This window comes from Lontra canadensis, unplaced genomic scaffold (assembly GCF_010015895.1).
Source record: "Lontra canadensis isolate GAN:19392208 unplaced genomic scaffold, GSC_riverotter_1.0 scaffold3, whole genome shotgun sequence".
NCBI lineage: Eukaryota > Metazoa > Chordata > Mammalia > Carnivora > Mustelidae > Lontra > Lontra canadensis.
The window spans coordinates 54,962,645-54,978,572 of NW_022630997.1; the positions used below are offsets into that span (position 1 = coordinate 54,962,645).

Genomic DNA, 15,928 nt, shown 5'->3' on the forward strand with positions numbered 1-15,928 from the left:
ATATCAGCCACAGCAACTTCCTTCAAGATGTGTCTCCAAAGGCAAAGGAAACAAAAGCCAAAATAAACTTTTGGGACTTCATCAAAATCTTCATCAAAAGCTTCTGCACAGCAAAGGAAACAGTCAAGAAAACAAAGAGGCAACCCACGGAATGGGAGAAGATATTTGCAAATGACAGTACAGACAAAAGATTGATATCCAGGATCTATAAAGAACTCCTCAAATTCAACACACACAAAACAGATAATCATATCAAAAAATGGGCAGAAGATATGAACAGACACTTCTCCAATGAAGACATACAAATGGCTATCAGACACGTGAAAAGATGTTCATCATCACCAGTTAGAATGGCCGAAATTAGCAAGACAGGAAACAACATGTGTTGGAGGGGATGTGGAGAAAGGGCAACCCTCTTACACTGTTGGTGGGAATGCAAGTTAGTGCAGCCTCTTTGGAGAACAGTGTGGAGATTCCTTAAGAAATTAAAAATAGAGCTTCCCTATGACCCTGCCATTGCAATACTGGGTATTTACCAGTGAAAAGAAGGGCCATCTGTACCCCAATGTTTATAGCAGCAATGGCCACAGTTGCCAAACTGTGGAAAGAACCAAGATGCCCTTCAACGGACGAATGGATAAGGAAGATGTGGTCCATATACACTATGGAGTATTATGCCTCCATCAGAAAGGATGAATACCCAACTTTTGTAGCAACATGGACGGGACTGGAAGAGATTATGCTGAGTGAAATAAGTCAAGCAGAGAGAGTCAATTATCATATGGTTTCACTTATTTGTGGAGCATAACAAATAGCATGGAGGACATGGGGAGTTAGGAGAAGGGAGTTGGGGGAAATTGGAAGGGGAGGTGAACAATGAGAGACTATGGACTCTGAAAAACAATCTGAAGGGTTTGAAGAGGTGGGGGGATGGGAAGTTGGGGGAACCAGGTGGTGGGTATTAGAGAGGGCACGGATTGCATGGAGCACTGGGTGTGGTACAAAAACAAGGAATACTGTTATGCTGAAAAAAAAAATTCAATGGATTGAAAAAAAAATGTATTGTTCGCATACCCTTGTGATTGCGTGGCTGCCTGGGAGCTGTGGCTCACTGCCAATAACCAGCATCACAAGAGAATGTTGTACCCTGTGGACCCTCTTCCTACCTCCACTTCAGTCAGGTAGCTAAGGGCCCAAGTACCTCCACTTTGGCTTTATAGAACAGCCCCAAGAGACTCGTGTTAGTTTTAACCTTAGGGCCACAGCTGAGCTAAAGGGTTGAAGGCCTCAGACCTTTCTCATTTCAACAAAACACACTGTTCCCAGGCTCATGCTAAAGATTCTTTTCTTCCCCATTGTTATTACCAAAAGATTCTGCTCAGAAATAAGTAATATGAATAAAATGCATTTCTTCTTGGGGCCTAGTGGCTTAAGAAAAGGATTTGGTAAGGAACCTGTATATCTCCTGGTGGGTTTTGAAAGGGATTGTTGGCGTATGTTGTGTTTTATTGATTAGTAACTCTTACTCCTGCTGTTATTCCTTTGGGCTCCTGCTGAACCATGTTTTCTGGGTAAATTATTCTTAGCAAGGGTATTGCCTGGGGTGAGTTGTCAGACACAGGAGCGCTCCTTGCTTTCAGGCCTGGCCCCACCTCTTCCCCAGTCCGCATCTCATGCGTTTCTGACCAGCCTCAGCCACTGATAGACTGCTGTCTTGAGCTTCAGAGGCACAATAGGAGGCATTATCTTGGCTCCCAGTCTGTGACTCAACAGCGAAGAAGCCAGTTGAAAACACACAAGGGATTAGACCTTTGATGTTAACAAAGAAAATTGCATTTCAAGCTCTGGAGAACATGAGCCATTCTAAACCTGATTAAGAGTCATCCAGCACCAAATTTTGATAAATGTTTATTTTGGAAAAGTGGATTGCAGGGTTTTCAGATTCTGCTTATTCACCCAGAAAACATTTGTTTTCTTCTTTATTGGGGATAGGAATAAGAGAAAGCCTTGAGTTGTCCTGAGTGTTTACTGTGCAAAATTGAGGAGTTTCTTTTGGCTGCTGCTTGAATAACTGTCTAGAGCTCCATGATGTAGATAGAGATTCTCATCCTGGCCACTCTGAGCTCATTTACAGGGGGCATGATCATAGAATTCAGGCACAAACCTAGCATCCTACCTGGGGAGAGGGTTTGGAGCACGTTTTGTTCTTGTTTTTTATTTTTGTCAAAAATAAAATGACCTATAAAATTTTGAAAAAGAAACAATCATTCCTAATTCTTCCATGCTTCATAGTTGCTAAGTAGCTTGTTTAATGTTTTGGTGCATTTATTTGTACACAGAAGTGTATGCTTTTTACATAAAATGGAATCATATCTGTTTTGTTTCAAAATCTGTGGTTTTCATTTAGTATATTCTGAACATCTGTCCATGTTGATAAGCAGAGTTCTCCATCATTTTTAATGACTGCTGAATGATTGTCTATCCATAGCCTCCTCTCCCTCCGTAAGTCCTTCACACTCCTGCCTTCACTGGCATTCCTGTTGTCCCTTCTCTTCCTCATAGTCTGTCCTCTTCTGCTTCAGCTCCATTTATTGTTTTCTGTTTTTACTGTAACATTCTTAACACACCCTTCAACATATGCAAATAATATGAAATAGAAGGTTTTTGTAGTTTGGGGCTATGCTGATTTTATAATTCGTACCAAAATAATTTGTGTTTCCATTTTTGGTGGTGGTGGTGGCAGCTTTAATATTTTCTGCCCAAGTTCTCTGAGAACAAACATGACAGTAGTTTGAAAGCCTTTCATATCCCCAGAAGGAAGAAATGACAAAGAGGCAAGACATTATAATGAATGTTTATGATCTTTACTTAGGAACATGACAGTCTCAAGGCCTCTGTCATGTCTAGGTCTTGATGATTTATCTTGTTTCCTCAGACCCTGCACCAGTCCACAAAGATGGGCAGAATGAAGCAGACAGTACACCAGAAGACCTCCAGTCCGTTGGGACTAGTAGGCTGCTCTGTCACATCACTGATGGTGACAACCCACTGTTGTCACCACGATGCTCTATCTTCAGCCAAAGCCAGAGATTCAACTTAGACCCTGAATCAGCCCCTTCTCCACCCAGCACTCAGCAGTTTATGATGTAAGAAAACAGTGTTTTGTTATTATCCTCATTTCATACAGTTTTTCAAATACTACATTCATGACCCGTAATGAAGTATATGTCTGAGATAGTGCGAACATGCTTACGGAATGCAACTGGGAGACCTGAACAGTAAATGTTAACAGTCTGTACTTTTTAGTTGGGAATGCTGTGTTAGGTCCTGCTATCTCAGGAGGAAATGGTCAGGGGAAGCAGGAAACCCCAGGGCTTGCATGTTTGGACGTTTTTGGTGAAATGACCGGAGTCCTACGTAAGAATATGTATATGCGGATACCAGGAATACCCTTGTGGTGAGCTTAATATTCTTTCCATGCCCTATAGCGGCCTCAAGGGATGGCCTGTGGCCATGCTTGGGAGTTGTATACCTCAATTTCTTCTTAGATTCTAAAAAATGGTGGCTTACAATGGCTGCCCTCCACCTACCACCCCTCCCCCCGCCCCCGCCAAAAATTGTGAAACTGTGCACTTCTTTTTTAATTCTACAAATAATTTTGACGCACAGCTAAAATGAGTGTTCCTTGACTGAAAATATGTGCAGGGAATCCCTAGTTTCCCCTTAGTAACTTCTGTGGTCATTAATTAATTTATCCAAACCTGAGCACACAGGCTGTCTATTGGTACACTCGAGGGAGTTAGTGGATTCTTCTATTATAAAAGATGTGCCATGTGAGAGGGTGAATTAATTTTCTGGAGGGCGTGGTCCATTCCTCTTATCAGATTTGCAAAGTCTCTGTTGTGTTAATATGTCTTCCTTAAAATGTTATTAGGTGGATCTCATGCAACCTGTCAGAGATGACACAGCAGGATGTCTCCTTTGGTTCTAAATTGGCCTCCTCCAAGCTTTAGGAAATGCATTTCCTGGACTAATATTCTGACATTTATATGCTAAAGTCTCTGATGGCATTTTCCCATAATGGAATTCTGTGATTGGTAGCCTCTGTTAATAAGAAGATGCCACCATTGTAGACCCAGCAAATAACAGACTGCCCTTTCTGAGAATCCTGGAAGCTTGGTTTGGAGGCCAGTAGCAATGTTTATGGGACGACCATGGGTTCTGATGATTCTGTCCCTCTCTGCAATTGTTACAGGCCCCGGAGTTCTTCACGGAGCAGCTGTGGTGATGGCAAGGAGCCACAGACCATTACCCAGCTCACCAAGCACATCCAGAGCCTCAAGCGAAAAATTCGGAAATTCGAAGAAAAATTTGAACAAGAAAAGAAATACCGGGTAAGGGCCCTACAGTTTGAAATAAGAGTGGATTGTGTCAGAAGTATGTGGGCTCTTCTTTACTTCCTTTTTGATTACCCCTCTCTGCCAGGGGACAGCTGTTTCCATTTGCAACCCAGGACCCACCATAAATCGAGTTCCCTTCCTGGATCTGTCCTGTCCTCACAGGCTGTAATTTGACCCTGCAAAGATATCTCCTAGTAATGGATTATAACTCTTGTTTCCAAACTGATTCGATTATTGATACTCTTTTTTCCCCCCCTGAGGAGCACTACTATCACTGTTTCTAGGACTGAAATTTGGAAAGCTTTTGAATTATGATCTTATTTTTTTCTCTAACCCTTTACTGTTTGCAATTTTGTAAGGACCTATTAAGGACCCAAAGGTCAGAGTCTCTAACTGAGAACAGAATAAGGGAGAGAGTCTTCTTTGACATAAGAGTACCTCTGGTTACCTATCAAGTGACATCTGTTCAGCTCATTCATAACGATAAACCCTACTCCATCCTTTCCTGTCAGACACCAGTCTTCACACTGGTGTTGCAGTGTTGTAATGATGAACCTTTTCTTTTATTACATGAGAAGCAAATAGAGAGGTAAGTGTCCTTATGGTCAATGCTAGTTTTATTTATTTTCCTTAACGGTAACCATGGCATAGACCAAAATCATATGGATGTAGAATTGCACAAAGATATTGGGTCTTTGGCAGAGGGCCCAGAGAGCTTGTTATCAGAATAAAAGAGAATAGGGAATAATGTCTCATACATCTTGAAATATTTAAAGGCTCACTAAGCACTTGGTACAGAGATAAGTGGCACATCTGTGAGTGGGAGATGAGAGTGGATGATATTCCACTCCCCACTTTTTCCTATCCTGTTTCCCACAGTGGCTTCAAATTCACTAAAAGACGGGTATACGGAGTGATTTTTTTTTTTTTTAAGCTTTATACAATAGAAAGAAAAAATCAGACCGCTTTTCGAGACAACCTTAGTCAGGGTGTTGAAGCTTCTCTTCTTCCTTAAAGTCAAACAGTGACAGCTGTTACTGTCTTTTTACTTCATTAGAGCAGGAAGGCACTCTACACATAAGAGGTATAGACCTTGATTTTACAGATAAGGAAACCGAGGCCCAGAAAAGACTTGTGACATGCCTTAGGTAGTTGTATTCTATCAGCTCAGACTGGTAGATGAAAGATGAGTAGGTTTTGCAGTGGAGGAATAGAAGTAAACTTTGTTAGTGTCCACATTTTTGAAATTTCTAGGTATCTTGAGGGAAGCTGATTTCCTCCATTTGCTGCTGGAATGTGTTTGGATCTGTCATATCCTCACATCGGAAACAGTAGAGTAACAACTATGGGTTTCATTCCCAGGTCCTGTTAATACTTATTACCTGGCCATCCTTAAATCAGGCTGATCTGGATTTGAATCTGGCACAACTTAGTTAGGAACTTTGTGACTTTGGACTTGTTACTTTAGCTTTCTGAGTCTCAGTTTATCCAACTGCATAGTTGAAGTTTATATTAGTAGTGATTTCTTAAGTTTGTGAGTATTAAATGAAGGAGTGCATATATAATGGTTGTTATAGCGTTTGGCACAGAGAAATATGTGGTCCTAGATATAATTAACTTTTTAATCTATTTGAGTGACGTTTGATCAGAGTATTCCAAAACAGCCTCTGCCTTGTCCAAAAATGAAGAAAAACTGTACACATTAATTCTTCACTGAATGTTTCTACCTGCAGCCACAACCCTGGATTACTTCTCTCAGCTATAACAGCCACCCAACAGGCTATCTATTTTGGAAAAGAATTTCTGCTGTCACCTCCCGTCCCTGTCTAGAGAAGTTTTTGAGCTGGTGCAGACACATGCCCACACAACTCACTTAAACATTCACAAATGTAGAAGGGTGAATTTGGGAGCAGTGGAGGAAGACCTCATGGTCACCACTGCCTCAGTGTGTATAAAAGTCTCTGGTATACCAGAACCTTCCTTGTCTTAGGGAATGGGGCTTCCCCTCACCCTTCCTGCTGGGGCAGCAGGCTCTGGTTAGAGGCTTGACATGTTAATGGACTTAAATTAGTTTTTGAGTGTAAGGATTTTCTTCCTGGCAGGCTGATTGTGGAATTAATAGCATCCACAGCTAGTGTTTTAGTTTGAGCTCCTGCTGGGTCTTTGTGCTAGTCCAGTGGCCTGATACAACATGCATCTTTCCCTCTGTTGAATGTGACCATTTTACATTCCTATCCAAAACCGTGTTTATTCCTGATGGACACTGGGGAGGGTATGTGCTATGGTGAGTGCTATGAGTTGTGTAAGATGAAGCACAGACCTGTACCTACCCAAGACAAATAATACATTAGATGTTAATTTAAAAAATTTTACATTTAACAATCATTACCCTTGTGGAGTTAGAAAAGGCTGTTTCAGCCAGATGTCCACTATTTGTGAAATTAGAGAATATTGAAATTAGAAGGGATCGGTCAGTCTTATTTCTCATTTGATGTTTGAAGGAACTGAGGCCCAGAGAAGGGAAATGACTTCCCCAGGATGACACAACAAAGAATTGACCTGGCCAAGACAACTCAGGTCTTTTCATTCCTAATCCAGATTTCTTTCTAAAGGTCTTTTGAACTGTCTTTGACAGGCCACAGATCTGGTCCAGGATATCATCAGTCATGTGCCTTGGAGGTCCCATTTTAATTGAACAAAATACAGCTAGTTAGATACTTTGTGATTTTAGACTTGTTACTTTATCTTTCTGAGTCTGTAATTTCTGGGTTTTATTCTCTTGGGGTTTATTAAACTGAGATATTTAGAAGTTAGAAGGTTTGAAGATCCACAGTTTGTACATGAAAACTTTCCATGTGATTTGAAGGGTGCCATCCTTGTGAGCTTGATTTAACCTCTTTTGAAATCTCCCTTGGGAGTAGGGAAATAAAAAATTCATTTCAGAAAATTATTTCGGGCTTTAAAATATTTTGTCAGAAAAAGAAATCAGCTTTACATTTTTCCTAAGTTCTTTTTGCAGTAGTGAAAGCTGACTTCTTAGGTGGTTTTAGGTTTTTGTTCTTGTTCTTAACATTATTTAAGAAGATGATAACTGTATAAAGCATATCTAGTGAGAAAGATGTGTTCCAGATGAACAAGATGTGTTTAAAGATCAGAGTGGAAAATTCTGTGAGGATTTTGAAAAACCAAATGTAAAATATTGGCTGTCCATATAATCAGACTGTTACCCGAAACAGCACACTAAACTATATATCAGGGAAGTGGCACAGTACATCATTTTGGCACATCGTGGGTAGGACAAGGCTAAGCTATTTTGGAGGTGTGGCCTCGTGTCACTGTCCGTGGTACTGAAGCCAGGGCTTCACTTAAGGGAACCATCCATACTATCCATCTGAGCTCCCCAGTGCTCAGTGTTGGTGGTGGTGGGGGGAACAACACTGTTGTTTTCCTTCAATCTTCTTTTCCATCTTGATTTTAAAACTATGGTTTTTACATCACTCTAGAAGTTACAGAATCATGACCTGTGTTTCACAATTAACATACTTAATCCCATGTACTTTTTTTTTTTTAATTAGAGAGTGCCTATGTGTGAGCCAGAGAGGGAGGGTCAGAGAGAGAAAGGGGGAAAGAGAATCCTGTGCTGAGAGTGGAACCTAATCCTGGGCTCAGTCTCAGGAACATGAGATCATGACCTGAGCCAAAATCAAGAGTCAGACACCCAACCAATTGAGCCACACTCCTAATCCCATCGATGGGATTTGATGACCATGCCATACAAGCACTGTTTTTTCCTTTGAACCTAGGAGGGACACATTTCTCTCTTGATGCCTTTCTCTCAACACAGACTTAGTGGATCCTTAAACAACATATGGCAGAGCCCCTAGACTTAGTCACTATCAATGTACACATTTCTGGTGATATTATAATTATGATCAGGGCATCTTGAGTATTCCTATATAATAGTCCTTGTATATGCTCAATTCAGAGTAATCATCAATCTTCCTGAGCCTGCATTGAAGTTAATTGAGTGGCCTTGATTTAAGAAAGATCTTACTGACCTATGGGGGTGGAGGCTAAGTATGTTTGGCCATTCTTCTTTCCTTGTTTCTCTTTTCTGTAGAAAATCCATTTTTATGCTAGGAGAATAAATCCAGAAATCAAAGTGAGTGATTTTTTTTAACAGAGTCTTATCCTCCCAGAATAAAACATATATTCTTATTGTCACATACAGGTTCTATTAACTACTTGGTAAGATGTACATATTCCTACATATATGTTTGTTGGTGAAGACATATCTAGAATTCCTGTGAAAGCCTGGTAGTAACATTACTACTATCACCACTTCTAGTAATAACATCTGTAATTCTAGTTAACACACCTAACCTACAGTGCATAGCATATGCCAGTAACTGCTTTCACTGTTTCAGATGCTTTTATAATTCTCATCTGGTAGATGAAACTGAGGCTAAGTAATTTTCCCAAGATCACACACTTATGATTAAGTTTTACTTTAATGCTAGCCCAGTAGGATACTGAGTCTATAATGAGATGATTACAAATATGGGTATCTCCCTGAAGTACTGTCTTCTCAGACAGTTGTCAAGTTTTAGAGATCCTGGGGTCTTCTTTCTCTGGGTTTGTGGAAATGACTGGTAGGAACTAAATCCTCTAGTTTGTCATTATAACCCAGACAAGTGGTGGTCATAAACCATGTGTGTGAGTACAGGTGAGGGAGTAAGCACTGGCTTATATTAGTGCTTAGGTACTGATATGAAGAAAGGTCTGGTACTGATATGAAATCATCCACACTGATATGAAGAAAGGCCTGGCAACCAAGTGTGGGTTGTGGGTGGCCCACAGGGTGACTGAGGGTTATACTGCAGGGGACACTGGAATGGTTGGGGCTATATGAAAAGTGCTTAGTGACTAGGCATATTTAGAAACAATGCCCCTGTCAAGGACGAAAATGTGGAGGAGGTCAGGAATGTTTGCTGTGTTTTTCAGAAGGAACTCTATCAACTGGAGTTGTCATATCTGAATTTCTCTCTTAGGTTCATATGTCTCTGAACTACCTTTGTGTTGTCTTGACTGTTTACAATTTTTGTTTTTCCTTTTATCTTTTTCTTTTCCTCTCTCCCTCCCACCTTCCCACCCACATTTACCCTCCCTGTAGCCTTCACATGGTGACAAGACTTCTAATCCTGAAGTCCTGAAATGGATGAATGATCTGGCTAAAGGTCGTAAACAACTCAAAGGTAAGGACCAGTCAAAGGTCTCTTTTCCCAGAAAGGAAGCAGTTAAAATATTGATAATGTGCTCCCAGGTGTTTTTTTATTCTTTTCTGCCTGTGCCCTCTCTAACCTTGTGTCTCACCTAGATTGGAGGCTCCATTTTGAAATAAAGGGTTCTGGGTCCCCTTCATTGTTTGGCCCCATCTAACAATTCTCCTTATAAAGAGACTGAAGAACTACAGACTCTGAATTGGGAAGATTCACTTCAGCGCTAGGAACATTTCAACACGGGGAGTATTAACTTCCTTGGGTTACTGGATTCTTGGATGTTAGAAAAAGGCCTGAGCAATCATTGACTCTGCATACCACTTTGCAGAGATGATGACATTTATGTCCAGAGATAGGGACAATTTACATAGCTAGGAGGTAGTGATCTAGGTGTAAAACTCAGTTCTCCTACCTCCTAATCCAGTGTTCTTTCTGCGTTTCTCTGGAGATGGGGATGTGTTATTAATTAACTCTAAAATCCATTTAAAAGTACTATGGTATTTTCCAGCAAAAATTTATTTTCTTCCGCTCTTCACATTCTTATTTCAATACTTAGAGATGTGAGAATTTTTTCCAAATGTCTAAAAAGGTGGCAATAAAGAACGGGAAGGGAATATTAATTCAGTGGTATTAAACTGTAATGATGTAGCAGGTTTATAAAATATGCAGTGTTTAAACACCACACCAGAGTCTAACTTAAAAAACAAACATCAAACAAAGAAAACGAGCTATGTAATTGAGAAATCAATACAAATGGCCACATTGACATTATCAGCCCCTTAGCATATTCTGAAATGTAATTCCGTGACATGTCCCAGGTGGCTTTTTTATTTTTAATTATGTGGGCTTATATATAAAACCACATTGAAATAATGGTGATTCCTGGATTTTAAAAGATAACAGACAAAATTGTGAAATCTGTCAAGTTGGGGCTGGCATTCACATCTCTCCTTTCCCATTGCTCCTGTATTTCCTCAGATGTCTAAGTGTGTAAAGCCTTATAGAGGTGTTTGCATTTATTTGCACAGGGGCTCGTAATGGCACAAAGCTTCCAAACTCAAGTAAGTGAACTTCTGAGTGTAGAATTCTAGGTGTTATGGTGGGTAACAGGTAAAATCTTTGGGGCAATACCACTGGTCTTCCTCTGGAACTCATCCTCTGAAATTTAAACCACTGAGTTACTCCTACACACGAATTACTCCATTTCCATGAGATTCCACCCTCGAGAGCCCTGTTTCTACATCTGATTGGGAGCTTATGCTGTTGGTTCTGGTTACTAAGGCTGCCCTTTCCTCGTGGAAAACCGTCAGCAACACCATCCATTTTGACTGATTTCACATCAGTGGTGGGAATTTCTGAAAGACTCTCTACTCTTAAGCCCAGTGAGTCCTCCTTGTTCATGGTAACTCATGGCATTTCTCTTAGAACTAAAGCTGAAGCTCTCAGAAGAACAAGGGGTTGCTCCCAAAGGCCCACCTAGAAACCTGTCCTGTGAGCAACCTGCAGTCCCCAGAGAGAATGGGAAGCCAGAAGCTGTGGGTCCTGAGCCATGCTCCTCTGGAGAGGAGACTCCAGATGCTGTGCTGACATGCCTGAAGGAGAAAAGAGAGCAGCTTCCTGCTCAGGAGGATTCTAAGGTACCTCACCATATCCTCACAGGTCACAACACTCAATATATTGTCAGTGAGATTATGGTTTTGAATAATTTATAAGAGCACTTGGCGCCACATAAATAACTTTAGGAGACTGGTTCTGAAATTTTAGTCAGGTGAGTTTTTAGTAAGTTATTGGCCATGACCTATGGGTGTTGCCACTTAATTCCAGGATGTTGTTCTGAAAGTTATTGCATGTTGGTGGGAAGCAAATGACAAAGATATGAAGGTGTATCATGTCTCTTTCTCCCCTACTTCCCCCAATAAGCTAGCAAATTAACCCAAGATTAGTGTTACAATCCCATTTTATAGTGTGTTGTATTAAAAAAATAATGAAGCTGGGATGAGTTATACATAGTAAGGAAAATGGTTTAGTATCTTCTATAATAAGAATAAAGAGGTAGGGTTTTTTGAAGAGTGGTAATAAGATGTCTAAAACTGGACGCTTTAGACATCTTAGTTTTGAAATCTCTGTGAGACATTCAGGTAGAATTGTCTATTAGACATTTGGATTTATGAGCCTAGAGGTTGAAGAAAATATTTATCATATTTTACAAAGAAGATAATGAAAGCAATTAGTATTTAACTATCTAATTCCTCCTCATCCTGCACATCTATGCCTATATTTCACTTATGCCAGGGAGCCTTCCTTGTAGTCTTTTTGTCCCAACTCTTAAATGGTAAGGTTACCCTTAATTTCTTGAATAAGAGTGGTAGCTCCCCAATCATAGCTCTAACTATGCTGTATGACATTTTCTGTCTCTTACTTTATAACTTAGACCTCTTGCTGTTTGTATCTCATGATCCTACACTGTCTGTACACGGGGTATTGAATAAATGTTTGCTGAGTGAATGGATAGATGAATGAACAAACTACCATGTTTAACTTAGAAATCAAGTATTCTTGAGGAGAATGCCTTTACCTGTTCTATTGCACATTATCTGGTCTCAATCACAAGGTGGCAACATATATCAAATCCCAAAAGGCTTACCATATGCCCCTGGACTTCTCCTTTACATGGAGATTTGTGATCTACAAGCAGAAATGAGCCTTTGGCCACCTTTATTTTATTTTATTTTATTTTATGAAATGCTTAGACTTAAGAATAATCAATTATATGTTGTGAAAAGTGAATGGGTTTTCATCTACTTAGCAAATGCATTCCCTCCCCCACTAAATGTAGATTTTTGTGGGACACACACACACACGCACATATGGTTTTCCATCTTTCAATGCTTCTGATGGTCTTTCTTATATTTTCTAGTTACCTTAGCCACATCCATAAAAGAAGCTTGGTCAACACTCAAGTCCTAATTCTATATTCTACTTGATTAGTGCAGTGAGGATTGAGTTAGGATTGGGACAGTAGACTTGGATCAGGACTCAGTGCCTCAGCAAGCCACTTTCTAGCTATGTACACGTAGCAAGTGAACTAATTCTCTGAGATTCATCTTCATCATCTATAAAATACAGACAATACCTACTTACGTAATTATTGTAACAAGAAGGAAAGATGCCTGATGACTGGTGTGCAATCATACATTTGCAAAGATATTAAAGTGCCTATTATGTGTTGTGAATTACAATACATCCTGGATATAATATGATAGAGAAGCTATGGGGGTTTCTGCCCTTACAGAGCTCACGTTCTTCTGGGAATTGGGATACAATAACAAACAGTTAAATAAAGAAAATTATTAAAGATTTGGTAAATAGTGTGCAAAGAATTAAACAGATACTATTATAGAACATAATGGGTATGGTTTCTACTTTATATAGGGTGATTAGGAAGGCCAATACATGACATACTAAATTCTTCATTAAGAAGAATTTATAGACCAAGACAGCAGCCAAAAAGCATTTTAGGCAGATGGGACTGTGGATGAAGATCTTGAAGGAAGAGCTTGCACGTACTTGGAATTCTTGGGTCTGAGGCTAGCAGCACACGATGTATGAGATGAAGTCAGAAAGATAGTCCGGGGGCCCTGATATAGGACCATTTAGGGTAGTATAAAGTATTGGAAAGCTGTTGAGTTGTTGAAAACAGGAAAGTGATGATTCACATTGAAAGTATCTTTCTGATTGCTGTGTGAAGAATAAATGGTAGGGGGATAGAGTGGAAGGGGGAAGATGAAATGGGTCCTTTGCACTAGCATGATAACCTTGGAGATGGAAAGATAAAGACCTATTCAAAGTATAATTTGGATGAAGAATCAAAAGGATATGATGAATCATTGGACAATAGGGAGTAAGGAAAGGAGGAATCCAAGATGGTGATGGGTCCATTTACTGAGATGGAGAATCCTACAGGAGGAACAGACTGGGGATGGGACTGGAAACTTAAGAGGTCTGTTGGACATGTTTATTTTAAGGTCTTTGAGCAATAGTGTGACCACCCATCCTTGGTTTCCTTGGATTTTCCTGGATGCTGAAAATTTCAAATGATTTCATCCTGGGAAAATGCAGACAGTTGGTCACCCTGCTGAGGCATCTAAGTCAAATATAGCACATGCACATGGGAGTCTAAAGATCAGAGAAGCATATTTGAGTTCTTTGTAAGTTATCTTTGCTTAAATGGCAATTTATTTCTATTATTTTAAATGAAGTATCTGCCGAGCTGATTAATAAATGTCAGAAGCCCCTTCAGCTCTCTGCACTACACTAAAGGTAGGCCCTTTAAATAGAAACCATCTATAGTGGAACATGTAGCTCTCAATACACAAAGCTATAGTATTGTTCCTGGGGAAGTTTAATATAGCAGACCCTAAAGTGGCTAGTGGTTCCTACAGGAGAGTCCCAAATCACAGCAGAAGCCAAGGGAGGTTTGCAAATTTCCACAGTAGCTATGTTATTCCTGGCTCCTCCGTGAGCTTGTTTTTAACATTTGAGATTATCTGAATAGGTCCCATTTCTTTAAACTCAAACTGGCAGATGACTTTTATCTGGGGTCCTTGCTTTACTGCAGAAAATACGTTAAATATTAAAACTTCCAGGATGAAGAATTCTTTCTTTTCTAGAGAGACTTTTGTGAAATTTTTGCATTTGGTATTTGGTCAGAGCCCATACTAAAGCTGATAAATCCTGTAGCATTGCCTTGTCAATTCAGATACTGCTATAGAGTAATTTTCCTCCTCTTCTATTAAAGGATGCTTTTTGGAGGCAATCACTTCTGGGTCACAGGATATCCACTGAGCCCTGAAAGTGAATGAATCATCCCCTGAGTCTGACTGTGATGCTTATTTATATCCTTTTCTTCTGAAAGTCCCAAATTGGTGCTGACACATTGTACCCATTTTATTGCCCTTTCTGAGAACTGTAGGTGGTGTTAGGAGCACGGCACAAATTACCGACTGGATGAGTAATGGCAGTTACTTCTTCTGGACCTTCACTAACTGCAGCATCTTTGAGGAGGGAAGCAGATTTAAAAGAAAATAATAATTTTATTTTTTAAAATCAAATGAAAATATAGTGATTGTTACACATTATATATATTGTGAAAATACAGTGATTGATATACATTTAAGAGAGGGAAATTTAGAGGTAAAGGGCATCAGAAGGAAGATCCCATCAAGTTTTATTTCCTAGTTCTCTTTTTAAAAAATAAAAATAGTTTTCTTAATAGATCATACTATCTGATATAGTTAAAAAAATGTAAAAGGCTACACATTAAAAAGATTCTGCCACCCCCTCTGCCAGCTCTAGCTCTGAGGTCTCCCATCCCCAAGCAGGTAACTATTGTTACTAATGTGTCATGTGTACCTTTTGAGTTTTTATATAAAGCATATGCAAGAAAGTATCAATATACATTCTTAATTTGTCCCCATTTAAAACTAAAAGTAACACATTATATAATTATCCTTTTTTTCACTTTGTATGTTCTGGATAGCTTTTTGTATAAAGAAATAGATTCACATTCTTTTATTCTTAAAATTTATTTAATAGCACCATGTATTCCTTTTTTAGTAATGGACAACATTGATAGTAACCTGAAATCAATTTTAGTTTTTAGCTTAAATAACGTTTAGTACACCTGACTCGTTGCCAGGGACATTTACATATGCTAATTTATTAAAACAATATATTCATATAACAATATATTCACTACATTAAAAATCTAAGGTTCAGACCTTACATAATTTTCCATGTTAAAAATAGGTAAGTTTTAAAGCTGATTATCTGAACTCCTGTCCTCTGGTTTCAAGGCTAATACTAATCTGCAGTCCCCTGCTTAGAAACATTTTATATTGACCAAGCCATTCTCTTCAGCAGTTTCTTTGTATGATTATATTCATTACTGCTTTTTCACATTGTTTGACTTAGTTCAAAAGTCAGACTTGTTCCGTATATACTGTCTCACTTGGTGAGGAGCTGGGGAGACTCAGACACAAGAAAAGCTTGGCAACACTTGGTTCTCTAAAGCGAGAGTAATTGATTCCCATCACTACTTCCCTCTCTAGGAGAGATCTTGATTATGGGGCTGATGGAAATGATTTTTAAAATAAATTTCTGTGATTTACTGTGAGGGAATAAATGGGACTAATGCCATGGGGAGAAAGGAAACCAAGCATGATGGTAAAAGCATATAAGCTATGGCAG

At 39.4% G+C, this 15,928-nt stretch overlaps 1 protein-coding gene across 9 annotated transcripts in view; it reads left to right on the plus strand.

Annotated features, from left to right (window-relative positions):
* FAM13C (family with sequence similarity 13 member C) overlaps positions 1–15,928 on the plus strand; it is a 146,367-nt gene that overhangs the window by 119,643 nt on the left and 10,796 nt on the right. For all 9 annotated transcript variants that reach the window (XM_032842624.1, XM_032842590.1, XM_032842599.1 and 6 more), the window contains 4 exons: positions 2,936–3,146; positions 4,256–4,394; positions 9,574–9,655; positions 11,105–11,316. In XM_032842624.1, coding sequence (XP_032698515.1) covers positions 2,936–3,146; positions 4,256–4,394; positions 9,574–9,655; positions 11,105–11,316 — 644 coding nt within the window. The remainder of the gene's footprint in view (positions 1–2,935; positions 3,147–4,255; positions 4,395–9,573; positions 9,656–11,104; positions 11,317–15,928) is intronic.